The 18,990-nt window shown below is 47.7% G+C and overlaps 1 protein-coding gene across 1 annotated transcript in view; it reads left to right on the top strand.

Moving 5' to 3' along the window:
* LOC119457459 (E3 ubiquitin-protein ligase KCMF1-like) overlaps positions 1-18,990 on the top strand; it is an 83,365-nt gene that overhangs the window by 29,963 nt on the left and 34,412 nt on the right. Inside the window, exons 3-4 of the mRNA XM_037719028.2 lie at positions 3,611-3,750; positions 6,424-6,525. Of these exons, the coding sequence (XP_037574956.1) occupies positions 3,611-3,750; positions 6,424-6,525 (242 nt within the window). The remainder of the gene's footprint in view (positions 1-3,610; positions 3,751-6,423; positions 6,526-18,990) is intronic.

Below are 18,990 nucleotides of genomic sequence, written 5' to 3'. Positions count from 1 at the left end.
GCGTTTTACCTTCCTGCTGTGTTATGTACCTAACTGCGTCACTGACAGGCCATCATCTGCAGCCAATTGGTCTGCAACCAATAATAGTTTGACCAGCTCCTCAAACGTCGACACGCCTCTACAGTCTGTAGCTTCGAAGACGAGTTGTATAAGGTCTCCAGCTGTTGTTCATATGCTTTCCTGGCCCAAAGAACCTTTTCAGGTATTCCCCTGGGGTAAGTTTGAGTGTCAAGTACTGTTTCCTCGATTTTCTGGTACTCCTTGTGTTCCGCAGGGCTAACTCGTGTAGACAGAAATAGGACCTTCTCCGCCACCAACGGGAAAATAATCTGTCCGCTAAACCCCTTCGTCACTTCATACGCTTCTAGGGCGCTCTCAACCGACTTGAACCACACCAAAGCCTTGGCCTCTGATGGAAATTTGGGAAGCACTCCAGCGAGACATTTGGAATGGCGGCCTCTGCTTGCTGCAATGATCCTGCTGGCTGAACGCATGCCCACCTACCCGTGAGCTCCCGCTTCCGCTTTACCAAAGTCTCGCAACCTCTACTTGCAACTCTAGCATTTGGCGCTGTTCCGTGAGGGTTCTGAGGTCCTTTTCTCGAACTCTCCCACTCGACAATCCCGGCTGAGTTGTCCTCGACATTCTCGTCTCCGGACTCACTCATCATGGGTTGATTTCTCCTGTTGGGGTTCAAGTGAGCGACTCTCGTATTCTACGCTGTGGTACAACTAGGCATACCCCTGAAGTGCAAGAACGAGAGGACTCGCAACTTGTCGAGATGCCGCTGGTCGCCGCTGCCATGCCTTACCAGTTGCAGAATCATCACCATTGGTCGCACCAAAGTTGCACTGATGCTACTGGACTTCGCTTGAAGTGTAGATCTTTCCTTGTCCTTGCCGTTTCACTGTTGCTAGATGGCCAGCCTCTATCTAGGCCCTTAGACCGATGGCTTGCTCCACCTAAGCTGCTGGTTCCTTTGCCCACGCCGAAGTTGATTGTTGTTGCCCTTCACTGAGGTGTCACCTGCAGTGCGACGTCTTGCTTGAACTGCAGAGCGTTCCTTGCTGTCGCTGTTTCGATCCTGCTGCTCGACTGGGCCACTAAAGTTTCCGTCCCTCTAGTAGCACTGAATGCTACAAGAGAGTGAATGCTGGCGTGACCTGCTTACTTAGTACGGAAGCTTGTCTTCAGCTGCCGTCGTCATTTCTCCTCTTCCATCAGATATGGGATGCTATAGACGCTTGTACTTGGAGATTAGACTTTAGGTACACAATATATTCATAGGCAGCTATTTACAGGGAGTCTGACGTAATAACTCTGCCTAGCTGATAGTGCATAGCACCACTCGTATGTCTGGATTCTTTGTTTACACTAGAACCAGTGCACTCAACTCGGTAGAGCTGAAAGTGCAGACCACCTAACCAGTGCACTCAACTCGGCAGAGCTGAAAGTGCAGACCACCTTTCCCGCTTCCGGAACCCTCGTGAGGATTCAGGAGCCCGGTTTTAACCCTTCGGTTGCTCCTCCCAAATCCCCGCGTGGCAAATCACGATATCCCAGCGACCTGATTGAGTCAATTGGGCTGTCACTTACTGATGACCATTTCTCTTACTTTCTCTCTGGGTTTTTTGGAACACGGAGTGAGAGAGAGAGAAAAAAAAAAAAAAAGCAAATAACACAGAAACCGTTCCTTTCTGTGACCGTTAAACTCTCCCGGCATTTTCCAGAACACTGACGAAAAAAAGAAACACCTGAGTTGCCCTGTTTTCGTGCCTTTGTTAAAAAGTTATGCACTGCAGTAAAAGGCGTCCCCTCAGTACTCAATGATGTCCTACACATGCCCAGTCGCCAGCGGGCCCATAAAACTATCAGTCCAAAGTCTGACTGCACCTCCGATGCCAACCCGTTGCGCGAGAGCCCATATGTCTGGTTAAAGTTACCGTGGGCCCGGAAATGGCTTCTCTGCCACCGAAGCGTGCCCATCGACTCCCTAATGATGTCTTGCATGTGGTCTGTCTTCAGCAGGCGCGAACCTGCTTGACTCTGCCACTAAAGTTTCCTTCCCTCTTGTAGCACTGAGTGCTTCAGCTGGCGTGACCTGCTTACTTGGTACGGAAGCTTCTGGGCTAAACTGCTCCCAATGCCACCCTCTTCCGCGCGTCTTCAGACCATCTGTGTGGCATTTCACGCTGCACCGAGGTGGCGACGTGGGTTCTCTGCGGCCAAAGAGCGCCTCCTGACCGACTGATGAAGCCCCCCACTAGTTTCACTTATCGCGAGGGCTGAAAACAGCAACCTTCCACACTTCTGGGGCGAAATTGCTTTTCAGTCCCCCCTGCCGTTTGTCAACATCCTTTAAAATGCCCGAGCAGACGACATCAAAATACGTGACGTCACGGTGAGCTGATGAGGCAATTTCAAGGTGGTGCCGCCATTTGTCTTTTGTTTTTGCATTTGCCTTAGCAAGCATTTTCTCGCAGTAAAAGTGGCTTTTGTAGTATTGTGCAAGGATAACTTACTGACAAAGCTGAAATAATTTTTTGCTTTAGTGTCCCTTTAAAGAACCACAGGTGGTCTAAATTAATCTAGAACCCTCTGCTGCGGCATGCCTCGCAATCATATCATGATTTTGGCATGTAAAACCCCAGAATTCAATATTTAAAAAAAAAAAAATTCAAGCTGTAGAAGCTATCATCATGGAAAGAAGTTACCTAGAAGTTCTCAATAGAGCTGTACAACTTCTTTATCCAAGATTTTACGTTTAAGCAGTTCTTCAAAAGTTGGTTAATTAATCGTTAATTACCTAAGCACATAGTAAAAATTCGAGTTGCTCAAGAGGACCGTGAGCAATACCAAATTGGTTCCATTCTCATAAAACACACGTGGATTTTTTCAGGCTTGGCACGAGTTCTTGGAACACCCTGTATATTTCCATCATTTTAAGCAAACATTTTGTCTGTGCCTTTAAGGGGGAGGAATCTGAAACTACAGGCCTTCGTCACAGAGTCAATCAAACCAGGTGTATTTGAAATCATACACTTGTTTACATACACCAGCTGTTTTGCAAGATGCCATAACACCACCCATGAAACGTGCCGACCACTCAGCCCTCATGTACTCTAGTGAGGATACATTATTTTGCATGCAGTGGGTACTTAAGCAAAATGTAGTGATTAGTTTTTACTTAAGCGTGATAAGTCTTAACTGCTAAATTCACGTCACATCAGTGGGCCTCTTCGATTATCCATCCTTGACAGTCTCGAGCTGTCTGAGGTGGGGCTTTCAGCTAATGAGTGTTGCATATGCAGCGTCTTCAGCAGTCGTGGACAGTCTGGTACGACAAATCGAAAGGCCCAGTAAGAGCAGTTTGGCAGTAACAAAAAAATCAAAAAGTGCACTTACCTGAGCCCATGTCGAACATGTTATCGTCTGTATTGGTTCTCGTGCAGCTGTTTAAAAAAACTCGAAAGCATGATAACTCAAGTTTGTGTTGATTGAGAGGTTGAGCTTCATTTTTCATTTCTTATTTGTTGCATCAACAAGGTTCAAGGCACCACCATCATATTTACTGATAAAGAAGCCAGGCATTTTTTTCCCACTTTTGCAGACCTATACTATGGTGGGGAGGCTGTTTCCGTGGAACAGCCGCAGTCGTTTACCTGTCCAATTTGTGGCAAGATGGGCTTCACGGAACTTACCCTTCAAGAGCATGTGACAGCTGAGCACACAGACGCCTCATCAGAAGTGGTGAGCACTTACGGACCTTCTAAACCATTGCCATACTCTGCTGGGTTTAATTGCATGTCCATAGTAAACCATTGCTAGTGTCATTTATGCTTTTTGCCAACTTGTGACATATTGGTAGTCGACATCACTGTTGACTGGTGCTGACGTTGATGTATGCAAATTGGGGACCTTGAATAAAAGTGGAGTGCTATATAATAGCTAAACTTCTGATTGAGCAAACTATATTCATGTGTGATTGAAAGTTGAACATTTAATGCTCTCCTTTCTGGCATTCTTAGGGTATGAAACATCTGTTTTTGCTATAGAGGCAGCACCGTCACCACATTAGTGTGGATAGGCGGTCAGCGGCATGCATTGAAATGTACATGGTGGTGCTTCGCTGCTGGCAATTTCAGTTGATTGTATGCTAATAAAACATGTGGCAGTGGTGAACTGATTATATATTGCCCTGCAGCACCATATTTTTGCACAATATGCACATAACTTTCCTATTTTGCGTGAAAGAAGCGCAAATTGTCATTGAACAGGGGACCGGCACTCAGCCACACAGTCTGTTTTGGCCCTTCATTGGTCCTTTTTGTACTTGTTCTGCTTGTGTTCTGTTAACTCTGTTGGCATTGCTGTCGCGCAACAACTAATGCAGCATTTTCTGTTAATCTTGCACTGGAAAAAACAAAAAGCTGTTAATGTGTTAACTGTTATTGTGCCTGCTATACATGTTGTTCTTGGTGCGAAATAGGAGCATGACGCAAGGCAACATGGAAAAGAAAAGATGCAGAGGAGTTAGGGGGGGGTCAGCTACCAACTGTTCAGTAGCAGACCCAGATACAAAATAAAGGCATCCATACACGCGTAGTGCAGAGGATGCGTGACACAGAAACACAGCATCACAAAAGCTGCCTTATTAGTTGCGTGTTTTTGTGCACTCTACTTCAGCACTTGTGCTCACTTGTACGTATTGCCTTTTTTTTTTTTTTTCTGGGAAGTCGGTCATTTAATGTAAGTTCAGTAAACAAGCTATTTCACTGTGAGTGACAGTGCGTTAGCATGTTCGTCATGTTGCTTTGCACGCCATTATTTTTTGCCACAGTAACAGCAAAAACAACACATTAAAACACACACAGCTGTCTTGGCCTAGTTCCACGTACGCGACTATGATGCAAAAAAGTTCCACTTACTATAAGGGCCAAAGCATTGTTTTCTTTTTTTTTTTCTTCTTTCTGCTTCTTTTACTTCTGCTACTTGCTTTTACTTTCTTTCTTTTTTTAAAGATTTTTCTTTTTTTACGATCCAAAGTATTTAAAATTTGACAGACTTAACTGTAGTTGACATCTATGCCAATGCAAAGCATTGCACGTATCGTTGTGATGCGAGACGCTGATGGGGCTCCGGCGGCCTGAGACACAAAATGATGGCGACACACAAAACGGCGGCGAGTGGAAACAGAAATCGAGCTGGTGGGTGATGCTGGATGCTACCGGAGTGAAACGTGATGCCACTAAAAGTGTGTAGGAGGCTTCCAGCGGCACTGCGCTCCACTTGCTGTGAAACAGATAGGTGAAGATGTTTACCGCAATAGGGTTGGCGACAATAGCTGGGAATGCGGCATGCGATGATCCGGGAGATTGCTGCTATCGAAATAAGAAACTGAGTGCACGCCATCATTTTCATGCGAGACAGTGGGCGAGTAGTGTGGTGAAGCTGCCGCGGCGGATGGCTACTGTTCTCGATCGCGTGCGCTTTATGCATTTTCTTGTTTAAATGGAATCTGGCGGCGAGAAAATGGTCTGAAAATGTATCATATGATCGCAGTTTGGCAACGCACTGAACGTTGGTGCTGAAAGATTGTGTTTTCTGAGAGCGTATGAACCGGTCAAAAATAAGCGTAACTGTATTGGGTCATTTTTTGTGTTCTCAATCGTGAACGTTGGCACCAGGAAATCGTACGTAATGGGATCGTATCAACGAGGTTCTGCTGTATATGATAGAACTCTTCTTAATTACTGACTGATCTTCCTGCCACTTCATGTTTTGGGATATCACAAAGATTGCAGAATCACCAACACAATGTGACAAAATGTCGCTAAAGTTTTGCGCTCTGTCTCGCTGGGACCACCTTATTCATTTAGAATGACGCAAAATGCATTTTCTGATGAGCCTGAGACACAAACTGACAACAAAATTGAAACGACTGTAGCTAACGGAGAGCATTACGAAAACATTGTGCTCACGGCACGTGCAGTCACTGATCTTATTACAGTGCAGACTACAGTGCAAGGCCATATGCTACTCTAAATTGAAAAAAAAATGCATACAGGCAAATGCCTGTATGCATTTTACAATCTTTAGAGAATATTAGAAATGAAAAAAACAGTCTTTAGAGAATACTCACGCTGTACATGAGCTTGTTAACGCATACTGCCTAGCAGATGACGCAACACACCATTCACTGTGTGTGGTTCAGCCAGTGTCTGCAGATGGCGACTTTGCTGGATCTCGAGGCCAATTTCTTTTAGTTTCTCCTGGATATCTGCTGCTTCAACAGCAACCATTGTCTTGAATGCTGACCAGGGTGGGTTGCACTGTCTCCAGTGGGCTCATTGTCTTGCCAGAGCAATCCTTGAATAAACACAGTGGTGTGAGAGCTGTGGCCACATGGTACCTATTTTGCAGGTGTGTCCTGTCTGTGCTGCATTGCCTGGAGGGGAGCCAAACCATGTGACTGAAGATTTTGCAGCCCACCTGAGCTTAGAACACCGAAGTAACAGAGATTTGGTAAGTTTATATTACTACACAATTTCAGGTAGAGTGAGGTAGGTAGGGGCTGTCTTGAAAGCATAATAAAGCAGAATACTGGGTGAGCACCATAGAAAGGGGAAGATACAAGTTCTTGTGTGCCTACCAGCAGTACGTGGGATAAAAATTCAGGACAAGCTGGTGTGTGTCACAATTTTGCATGCATGTGATCTTGCCACACATTGCATATAACAAGCGTGCACAACTTTGGTGCCTATATCTATCACTTCTAAACCAGCAAAACTTAGCTGTGGCATGCCTAGTTTCCTACAGTAGTGTAGTGTGTGCAGCAGCAGCATGGCAGATTCTGTCCTTAGTCCTTCATAGATTGTGAAACTGCCACTTCTTTTGGGGCACAAGAAACATTCACAGAGTGCATCTAAGGCAGGGAGGGAGCAAGAATCTTTCAGAAGATAAAACAGCTCTCGCTCCGACGTCCCAATAAAGTCGCGACGGAGGGCACGGCGCTGATGGGATCTGGCAGCCTCTGCCATTCATAGCGGCTCGTGGAAAACAGGAAAGCGCGCATGGCACACTTGGGGACCGCAGAGGCTCGGTGGTTCAGGGCTATCTGGGGGCCACTGCTGTACACGTTCCTCTAAAACGGGAACGAAAGCTTGTTCCTCGTTCCTTCCCAATCTAGGAACAAGTTCCCGTTACAAGTTCCTTTTAATGCAAAAGAACACGTTCCAGTTTGTGGGGTCTCACATGTGCTCTTGGGACAAAGGAACAACAACGCAGTAGTGCAGACAATCAAAAGGGCATTTATTGCACCTTTCATACACTAATACATACCAGCCGAATTGCTACCAATAGAACATTCACACGGGCGCGCGACAAATCAAGGAAGTCCGACTCACCGCGACCCGATAGCGAGCGAATATGTTCGCCCCATGCTATGACACCATCGCCTAGTCGTTCACGTGTACAGTCACGCTAACGATGGCGCGCTCGAACGATCCGTGTTCGTCCATACCGGTGTCCTGCTCTAAGCCTCGCGCGACGGTCGCGCGAAGCGGGCCGGCGCACGCGCGAAGCGTTCGTGCGTGTTGGTCGCCGATCCCCAGCCAAAGAGAGAGCCCTCGACCTTTTTCTCCCAATTGACCCCGGCGTTTCGGTGGCGTTAGCATCGCGACACTAGCGCCATCTCTCGCAACGCGCCGCAACCACCGCCGGTAGCCACGCAGAGAAGCCGGACTACAGGAGACATGCGGGGAAAACAACATCAGGGGACGCGTGAGAGTCGCGCATTCCCACATCCCCCCAACCTTAAATCACTACACATACGCCGGCGAAACATGTCACAAGGCCTATCAACGCGCGCGTCGCGAACAAAAGTTAGTACATGCGACAGTGGCGCCACCGAGTAAATGTCCACGCATTATCCACAACGTGCGAGCCGACATTGACTCTGGGGTTCACCGCTGGCATCCGTTGGTCACAGCACCACGTCTGCAGATTCGATGGCACGACTCCAGCCCAGGACTCCGGAAACGGCGACGCAGAAGTCGGCACGAGCAAGCGTCGCTCGCGCCCTGCTGACTAGAGCCGCAGTAGCCGTTGGTGACTGCCGGATCTTTTTCCAGCCGCCGAGGGTTGCGAGCCGGACATTGGCGGCCGCCGAAGTCGCTGCGCCGACATTGACCACAGGCATCTCCAAAGCCTGGGGTAGCTCGATTGTAGTCCGGGGCAGCAGCGCTGACGATGTGCAGGTGACAGCAAACCAGGAGTGACTCCGCTCACGCTGCGTACACTCAACGCACTCGACAAACACTAAAGTAGTGCAAGGGAGAGGAATTCGGCATACGCATCGCCCACGTGGTACGATGTTCAATTCGGCTAGCAAAATTTCGGGCGGCATAGCAGATGCTAAGTTCACGTGAACAAAGCTTACTTTCTTGAGTCGAACGAGAATTTCAATTCGTGCTAGGCGAACTAATGAGGGAAGCAATGTGCGACACCTCAACACCACGGTCCACCAGGTTGTGTCCCTCAACGTGCGACAGGCGGCTTTGTTAAGCCTTAGGCCTAATGCGTCGCTACTTTGACAACAACCGGCATCCAAAAAAAAAAACACCCAAAATGGGCACAAGAACAGGCAGCCGCGAAGAGACGTTAGCTCTGTGAGGTGGTCCTACTCCGCTCGGTGCACACAGCATCCGAGTTGACGGCGCCCACCGTCCCAGACGGTGTCGGAGCGCCCGGTGCCAGGCCGCAATACCAGTCAGCCCGTAGCGGCACCCGTGGCCCGCGGCCACCCGGCTCCCTGAGCCTCGACTTCCGAAGTCAAAGATATAGAAGAAGCTATTTACATAAGAAATTTGGACCACCCACGAGGCTTCCGTACTCACTCGCTTCAGGCTTGCCAATGCTCCGCGGGCGCTAGGCCTCGCTCTCCCAGGATGCAGACCACGTGGCTCTCGTACCGACGAGTGTACTTCAAAACACTCGCGAAAAGGCTTAGCATGTTGAAAAGTTCAAACACGCTACAGCAACCGTCGCCTCACTCAAGAAAGCACACCGCCGACACTAGCGATCAAAATCCACGCTAGGACTACGCTTCGGTTGAAACATCTCGAACCGAGCAAAACTGTTAAAATTATCGTCCGATGCCCCAAGAGGTCCACGTTGGGCAGCCAGATGTGGGGTCTCACATGTGCTCTTGGGACAAAGGAACAACAACGCAGTAGTGCAGACAATCAAAAGGGCATTTATTGCACCTTTCATACACTAATACATACCAGCCGAATTGCTACCAATAGAACATTCACACGGGCGCGCGACAAATCAAGGAAGTCCGACTCACCGCGACCCGATAGCGAGCGAATATGTTCGCCCCATGCTATGACACCATCGCCTAGTCGTTCACGTGTACAGTCACGCTAACGATGGCGCGCTCGAACGATCCGTGTTCGTCCATACCGGTGTCCTGCTCTAAGCCTCGCGCGACGGTCGCGCGAAGCGGGCCGGTGCACGCGCGAAGCGTTCGTGCGTGTTGGTCGCCGATCCCCAGCCAAAGAGAGAGCCCTCGACCTTTTTCTCCCAATTGACCCCGGCGTTTCGGTGGCGTTAGCATCGCGACACTAGCGCCATCTCTCGCAACGCGCCGCAACCACCGCCGGTAGCCACGCAGAGAAGCCGGACTACAGGAGACATGCGGGGAAAACAACATCAGGGGACGCGTGAGAGTCGCGCATTCCCACAAGTTACACTTCGAATATTGGGACTTGTCGTTACGTTAACGTCACATTTGATTTTTTAAATTAAAATATAGTGTCGCATAATCCTGAGGCGAAATAAAATAAGCAATTTAAAACTCGCATCGAACTATAGTCGGGTACAACTTTAGGAGACAGGAGGAGGCCCCGCCCAGTTGACCGAAGCGAAGCAGCCAATTCCTCCGCGACTCAAGAAATAGTCCCACTCAAAAAATTGTGACTGCTTCTAAAACGCGTATTTGTCGGTATAAATAAGATTTGTGTATCTTGACGAGTGGTTTGGTAAAACTGTCATGATGGAAATGCTACCGCACATGCCGGATCGCGAGAGAAAAATAACTCTGTGCCTTCTACAACGCTGTGCGTCGTCTGCTACGGAGCAAGATCAATGGCACCAGGCGTAGTAGTCGCTGGCTTAATAGCATAAGATTCATATATACTTTTTGTGTGTTTGCACAACCTTATTTTTTTAATGTGTTGGGCTTATTTTTAATTAATATTTTTTTTCTCTTTTTTTTTCGCGGTTGCGAACCTGCGATCTCGTGAGTTCGCGCACGATCGCGCGCGGCATTCCGTGCCAGTTTTCAGCCATGGAGCCCAGCGAGGTGACATCGGAACGCGATCCTTTGTTGCCGAACGAGCCTTGTGTCGCCTTGATGACCACACCACCAAGGAGCCTCGGCAAGAACAAGAGCGGCCACATCCTGAACAGCGATTCACGCAACATGATCTTCCACTGCTACACGTTTTGGCGTAACAGGCAGCCTGAACGCAGCGTGGAGGATACGAGCAATTTTGTCACCGATATGCTCGGTGTCAGCGAAAGGACTGTGTTCAGGGTGAGGGAGAAAGTTAAAGCTTCGCATTTTTCGGGTGGCAAACTGACGACGCCCTCGCGAAAGCGCCCACGCAATGCGGAGAAGAGAAGACGCAGCGCGAAGTTTGACAGCTTCACGTTGTGCGCACTGAGGTCACGTGTGCACGATTTCTTTCGCCGCAACGAGATACCGACGGTCGAGAAGATAACTACCGAGTTTCCCCATCACTAAGGCGGTGTACTGTGCGTTGCCTGCTTGCCGAGATCGGCTTCAAGCCCGAAAAGAGAAGCCGCAACTCACTGCTTATCGGCCAGGATGACATCACCAATTGGCGGAATCACTACCTCCGTGACGTGGAGCGCTACCGGGCGGAAGGCTGTAAGATCTACCTTGACGAGACATTGGTGACGGCGGGACACACTCGGTTGATCATGTGGACAGACACCGTGGTGCAGAAGCGCGGACGCCTGTTCGCTCGAGCAAATGGCCTGTTGACGGGTCTAAAACAACCTTCTGGGAAAGGTCAGCGCCTGATCGTGACGCACATCGGCAGCGAGGATGGTTTTGTCGACGGCTGCTTGGATGTATTCAGAGGCCAAAAGACAGGCGACTACCACGAAGAAATGGATGGCAATCGCTTTGAGGGCTGGTTCAATGACGTTCTGCAGAAGTTGCCAGCTTGTAGCGTCATTGTTTTAGACAATGCACCTTACCATAGCCGGCGAGAAGAGAAATTGCCGACGACGGCCTGGAAGAAGGAAAAGATACAGGAGTGGCTCACAAGCAAGAACATCACCTACGGTGAAAGGATGATAAAGAAGCAGCTGCTTGAGCTGGTGGCATCTGTAAAGTCACGCTTTCTGAGCTACATCGTAGACAACACAGCTATAAGGGCCGGTTGCATTGTACTCAGGCTCCCGCCGTACCACTGCGAATTTAATCCCATTGAGCTTGTGTGGGCCAAGGTCAAAAATGGCATCGCTGCGGACAACAGAGACTTCAAGCTGTCCACGGTTGACGTCATCTTGAGGGAGAAAATCAAGCAGGTAACGGCGGAAGACTGGAGGAAGAGCATTCAGCATGTGATGGACTTGGAGGCAAAGTTCAGACTTTACACGTCTGGGAGTGAGCACATTCAACCCATCATCATCCAGCTGGGTGAAGATGACACTGAAGAAAGCGACTCTGACTGCGAGCTGTCTGGCATTGAGCCACTCGACGAAGCATAAAGGCTTCTTATTAACAAAAGAACAGCCCTTATTAGGGCTATCAAAATATTGCCGGTGGTTTCGCAACAGCCAACCATCCATTCCGTGACCTCTCAAATAAATAAGCAGTTCCATTTATGGCATATTCCTTATAATAGAAGCTCAATTCTGATAAGCAACGTCCTGCACACATTGTGCTCGATTTAAGAAGTGGCATAGAAACACATTAAAATGCTGGCATATCTGAATTGAAACACTATTGTTAACCCTGATTATCGTTGGCGGGCTCAAAATGCTCATTCGGGCAGCCACCGTCGAGTTTGACGCGCCCCATAGTGAAATAGCAGCAGTCAGAGCACGCTTTATGGTTCCGTTAGCAGTCTGCACTGGAAATCGGTCATGTCATAGTGAGTGGTGGTGAAATAGCAGCAGACAACACGAAACTGACAGCCACTGTCAGCAGCTTGAATGCCAAAGCACATTCATGTGGTTGCAATGTTTATTTTGTTGTCTGGCTCACACAAGTAATGCGAATAAGAGAACAAATATAAGACATCATTAGCTTAGTGAGGCCCAAAATGCTCATTCAGGCAGCCACCCTCGAGTTTGACACGCCCCATAGTGAAATAGCAGAAGTCAGAGCACGCTTGATGGTTCTGTTAGCAGTCTGCACTGGAAATCAGTCATGTCATAGTGAGTGGTGGTGAAATAGCAGCAGACAACACGAAACTGAGAGCCACTGTCAGCAGCTTGAATGCCAAAACACATTCATGTGCTTGCATTGTTTATTTTGTTATCTGGCTCACACAAGTAATGCGAATAAGAGAACAAATATAAGACATCATTAGCTAAGTGAGGCCCAAAATGCTCATTCAGGCAGCCACCATCGAGTTTGACGCGCCCCATAGTGAAATAGCAGCAGTCAGAGCACGCTTTATGGTTCCGTTAGCAGTCTGCACTGGAAATCAGTCATGTCATAGCGAGTGGTGGTGAAATAGCAGCAGACAACGCGAAACTGACAGCTACTGTCAGCAGCTTGAATGCCAAAGCACATTCATGTGGTTGCAATGTTTATTTTGTTATCTGGCTCACACAAGTAATGCGAATAAGAGAACAAATATAAGACATCATTAGCTTAGTGAGGCCCAAAATGCTCATTCAGGCAGCTACCGTCGAGTTTGACGTGCCTCATAGTGAAATAGCAAGAGTCGGAGCACGCTTTATGGCTCCGTTAGCAGTCTGCACTGGAAATTGAAGTGTTGTCATAGCCAATTTTAAATTTATTAATCTGACTTGAGCAAGTAATGCGAATGCAAGCACAATTAACGTGATTAACTTTGCTAGCATTTTTTATTGCAATAGCAATTATATGGACACTTCAACCGGATTTCTGCCGTCAGCGTCGCCGTCGCCGTGAGGTTCCGTATAGATTCCAAGGACGATAAAATCGTCGCCGCGCGCCGTATGCGTAAGCGAAAGCGCGCAGGGGACGCACGCTATCATGGAAGGCAAACGCACGGCGGAAAGCAAACGCAACCGTCCCGCGAAAGGCCGTTGGGGTATGGGAGGGAGGGAGGCGGGGCGGCGCTGTGCTCCGGCGCCAAAGGCATATCTTACCACTCAATCTCCCACGCGAAAGCAAGAAACGGGAAGAGGGGGGGGGAGGGGGGGGAGCAGCTTCTCCTTTGCCAACAACTTCTCTGCCCGGCGGTCGCCCGCACCGTCTCTTATCTCCACACGGCTCTGACCTTTGTATGGGCTGTGCATTTGCCGCTCAGTTTCCGTTGAAGTGATAGACCGCGCGAACTTGCGCTTGCTGCCAGCATTTTGACAGTCGTTGGCTGCGGTCATTCAGTGTGATCTATTCATGTTTGCTTGTGCGCGCTGACACCACGATTGTTAATTCAGTTAGTAAGCCAATGTGTCCAAGTTTATGCAGCCGATAAAACTACTATCCCTACTCCGAATAGCGCTCTACTAATTTGCTATCGCAATCGATGCTTCGCCTTTCGGGCGAAACTGCGACATTTTTTTGTCATATTTACGTACTGGGAAATGCTCAGTAAAGTTGAACGTGTTTTAGTGAGTCACTTTGTTCATTGCAAGCCGTAGGCAAAGTGACGGACAGATTCAGACAGTGGTATTGGGGAAGTAATAAATGGTGAAAGTTGCAAAAGCTCTCGCAGCACTGCTTTGCTGGACTCCATCCCCTAGAAAACTGCATTTGTAATGATGAAAGCGTCAAGACAGGAAATGATACCCCACTGCACAATGTTATATATGTGTACCACCACATGTGACGTGCAGCAAAACCATCTGTTTATTAAGACTGAATGCAACAACATAGCAAGGTGCTGTTTCACAATATGGCACCTTTTCATGTGCACTTCTGGCAAGCTACCGTATGCACTGATCCATAAACACATTAACAGAGGTAAGAGACGAAGTAACTCTGCAAGCCACGTGATGCTTTTAACATTTTGTATCTGTCAATTTTTCTGTTGTCACAGCTGATAGAACTTTCTTTGGTGCAAGTTGGTTAATCACGTTGCGGCAACAGCACAAGAAGCAAGGTCAGAATAGTAGGAGAAAACAAAGCAAGGTGACAGACTGAGGAGGCAAGGTAGACTAGAGAGAATGGCTTCAATGACATCGAAGAGGCCAGCCCTGCTATTCACTGGACTTGGTGCTTTGAATGAGACGAGTTAATGGAATTGTAAAGAAAGTCGTGGCTGCAGCATGCTTACAAGAACAAAAGCAAAGATAAAAGGATATAAATAGGAATAAATACATACACGCATGGAAGAACTCGCATATTCACACACATGAACACAAACGTGAGCACGAAAACTAAGATCTAAAATACAAAAAAGGGAAAAATAACAAATATACATAAACGCACAAGAAAACACGCACACACATTTAACGCAGACGCGAGTAGAACTATTAGGAGTCAGTTCACAAGCAGCTGTGCCTACTTTGTCGTACTTTTTTTTAATGTACATATTGGCTCTGTTGCCTTCACTGTCATAGGAATTTTTTAGTAGCGACATATCACGACAAAGCGCAAAGCTGTGTTGTGGGAAAGCAAGTCGAGCGCTGACAGCACAGCTTATGCGCGATTGTGTCACAGGAGGCTTTCTACAGCTGGCGCGTGCAGTGAGCGAAGAGTTCTAAGCCACACAGCGACGCGAATTCATGCCAAGCTCCCTTGCAACGGCACCAGTGTATCAGTCATAATTTTATATTAGCATTCAGGCTGACATTAAGGAAACAAACACTGCTTCCAAACGCCTGACCGTTAACAATCCAATGGCATTCGCTCAAGCAGCGCGTGTTAGTCACTGATTGTTAGCATTGGTGGAAAGCAATCAATCGACGGTGCTACACAACACTCGAACGACGCTGCTAGACGCTCGGCTATCTTATCACACTGCTGCCAACGATCGGTCGTTTGCACGCTGAGCTGGCAGCAACGAATCTTTGCGTTGGAGGTTGCTTTCACAAATCTTTTCTGTTGAGAAACTCGCAGGTTGGTTTCATCCGCGCACGCTTTTCTCATTTATCCTGATAATGGTTTTGCTCCATCACTTCACCACGTCCGACGAGAAACGCAGGGGCACAGTACACACACACACCCGCCGCTCACAGTAGGCACCAGACTTTGGCGAACTCTGGCGTCGTAACTTCACTTAGGAGCAAAAGAAAACACCACGGAACAAACACGTACGATGTTTCTTTGCAGCGGTATGTCGCCGCGCGTTCCTGTTTCCACACGAAGCGCAGCGCAGCGTCACCGATATTCGCTGCAATCTTTCTTCGCCGGCTGACGGCTCAGAACAAACGCACGCGGCAGAAATTGTGCATCGTAAGCTCACAATATTTCCAGCATGACAGACCACCACAAACAATTTGAATTCACTCTGACGAAGGGAGACGCACAGAGCTGACGCGACTCGGCCCAGTTCGAAGCGAGGGCGGCGATGTTAGGCATGTTCTCTGTTGGCGGGGACACCGGCCGTCCGGCTCATGACGTCACCTGAAGTGCGCGCCTATTGTTGCCGGCTCGTGTGCATCCGCCTTTGAGGGGCAAATGCCGCTGTCTTCTAAAGTTGTATCCGACTATACATACATTATACGAATTTGAACATCGCCGGCTGCAAGTTATCTGGTGATAAAACGAATCCAAAGAAACGTTCCCTAGACGAATTTTTTCAGGGAGCACTGGACACACTCCAGACATGTCTTACTGCAACTTTGGTGCTCATCTATTACAAGTGCAACACATATGGCACTTTCCACTTCGGTCTTCAAATGCGTAGTCAGGATACTGCTCTTCAGGGGCGCAATCTTGTACGCGTTCCAAAATGGAACGGAGGCGTTCCGTTCCATCGAGCCGCACACGATTGGTCAATTTGAACGTCGCGGTTGAAATTGACCAATCGTGTGCGGCTCGATGGAACGGAACGCCTCCGTTCCATTTTGGAAAGCGTACAAGATCGCGCCCCAGATCTACAAATAGAAAGTTACACGCACCAGTATCCTCCCGAGACCCGAACACAACAACGGAACATAATCGCTTTTCAAATGGGTTTTATTGTCTACTGTTATGTCTTGAACTTGAAAAACAATTTTTAAAATTTGAATACCACGGATAGATGGTCAGAAGCTCCGTCTCCATGTATGTCCATTATCTCCTCATGTTAGCTGTGGTAGAAACTGCATTTCATTGTTTAAATGCTGAGATGAAGATGGAACTACATGTAATACGTTACCATGTTGCTGCCGCGTCTGGTATTTTCACGCAATCTCGGTGACTTCGAAACACGCCTTGAGGTTGCTTTCGGCCGTCTGGGAAGACACAGAGGTGTAGACCAATTTATTGTCCAATTTCTCGAAAGTGGATGACAAGAATATGAGTAAACCACTTCTTTACAGTTAAACATGCACCATACTTCATACCCAGAGCGAATGTTTTGCGTAATCACTGCTGAGTAAATTTCAAAAAAAAAAAGTTGAAGGCAATGTGCAATGTATTGTACAAGGGGTCTTAGGAGGATATAATTAAATTTCTTGCACAAGAAACTGCATCGAAAGGAACAATACGTAGGCATTTAATGAATGCTGATTCAATATTGCAGTGCGAGTGGGGAAAAAAAAATGTCCAAGATACATATTCGCAATTTAGTAAAGACCCTTGTTTGAACTCGGCGAGAGTTACATCTCGATGTTGGTGACTCCTCCTATAGTTTCTTTCCTCCATGCCGGCCTGCATGGAGGAAAGAAACTATAGGAGGGAGCATCACATGACAATCTTGAAGCCTAGTCATAAAAAAAAAATATAACGGAGAACTCGCGAAAGAAAATGCACCATAGTCACGTGACAAGCAAGTGGTAGTTCTTTGCGCCTCACGCGGTCGCCCGTCCACCCTGCATGATCTGTGCTGCGTACGTACGTGCGTCTGTTCAGTGCCGTGGAACGTTTACAGAAGGAACGCCGTTCCCTCTGCCGTTCCTTCGTAAACCTAATGAGTTGCTGCTACAGTTTTTAAAATATTTATTGAGGCGCTATAATACTGAAAATAGAGTCCACTTGTTCGAATTAAAATGTGCAGAGAACAAGCAAATTAATGCAGTTCTGCCATACAGAAATTAATTTGCATTTAAAAAGTACAAGCAATAATTGATTTGGCATTGACTAAATTCATATGTGTAGTCTGCACATCCACAACCCCGCGGAGGACTCCCCTCCTGGTAGTGCTTCGTCCTTCGGCAAAAATGGTGTCCGTAGAGTTGTTTTTGTGGTGTCGTTCCAAGCTGCTCTGTTATGTGAAAGGAATGAATAAGTCCGTGTTGAACGTGCTTGGAACAGTGAAGTTGTGCTGTAAACGTGCACAAATTCTAATTAAGAAAACAGCTGCACTTAGGAGTGTCAGTGAGCGCACCGTGTACAAGTGGATGTTACAAGAAGGATCAAGAGATGGCGCCACTTCTGCTCCTTCTGAACCCTATGCTTCCGCTGTCTCTGCAACCCTCCTCTGCATCTCTAAATATCTTGGAAGACACGGCTTTTTTGGGTGTCAGAATGAATATAGAACAAATTTTCCGCTGCTGCTATGACAACAGCTGATCTCGCTGCGCAGTTGCAGTCTTAGTAGGTGATGCTGCTAGCAGACAACAGGGCGCGAAAGGAAACCTTGAAGATGTGCTCTCCCCCCTGATTGGTCGAAGAAGCCTGTAGCTTCCACAGTGCTGCATGGAACTACTGAAACAGAGTATAGATGCTTTCGTTTCTTGCACCTCTTCGTCAGCTCCAAATGCCTTGAAAAGTTTATGAAATAAACGTGTCATTTACAGAGCAATTATATGTGTGATCTTTTTAAAATGCGAAATGTAGTGTTTGGCAGGGGATTTTAGATGATTAAATGAGTTATTGGCCTGTACCTGGAATCGTTAACTTCTGTGATAGTATAGTTTCACCTGAAGTTAAAGGTGTTTTACGATTGGTACAACGCTGGTAAAAAACTCCATTGAATGTGATCTGCCTTATTCTGTACTAATTTAACATATTTCCACACAAATTGATCCGGTTTCTTTATTGTTGCTAAAAGACTAATTATGCATAGTGCAAAAAAGCAGCAACTTTTGTTTGAAGCTTTGTCAGCCCTCAGTGCACCACACTGCTGGTAGAAGTCTAGAATATTCCCGGCACCCCATCTATTATGAGTCCTCCTGATAACTGCATAACCACGTTCATTAGGAAGTCTTGGCGCATGCAAAAATCAGTATTCTGAGACTATTTAAAGCACACACATACAGGGGTGGGACTCCTGCGCCAAACTCAGAAAATTGACCGAAATTGCGCCACGCTGCGCCAGAACGGCTTCGACACGTGTGCTCCGGCATTGGCCGAACAGCGAGCGGATTCGTTCTCTGAAAAAGAGCGCGGCCGCTCACATTCTGCACACCGCGCAACGGCGCCTGCCATATATATGGCTTAGTGTAATTTTCGCGCATATAACACCGGATATTTAGGCGCTTCCAGCAAGTGGCCCGCGCGCACGTGGCCACTCTGGGTTGTCGGAACAGACAGGGTGGCTGTATTAGAGTGTAATAGAATACGGTGGAGTGGGCCAAGCGGTGCAGCGCTTTCTAGCTGAGGCGCAAAGCATAAAGCCCGAACGGCGGAGCATCGATTGC

The sequence above is a fragment of the Dermacentor silvarum genome, chromosome 1, assembly GCF_013339745.2.
Source record: "Dermacentor silvarum isolate Dsil-2018 chromosome 1, BIME_Dsil_1.4, whole genome shotgun sequence".
Taxonomy (NCBI): Eukaryota; Metazoa; Arthropoda; class Arachnida; order Ixodida; family Ixodidae; genus Dermacentor; species Dermacentor silvarum.
Note: the sequence above shows the minus strand (reverse complement) of the source record. Positions and strands in the feature narration are given on the sequence as shown.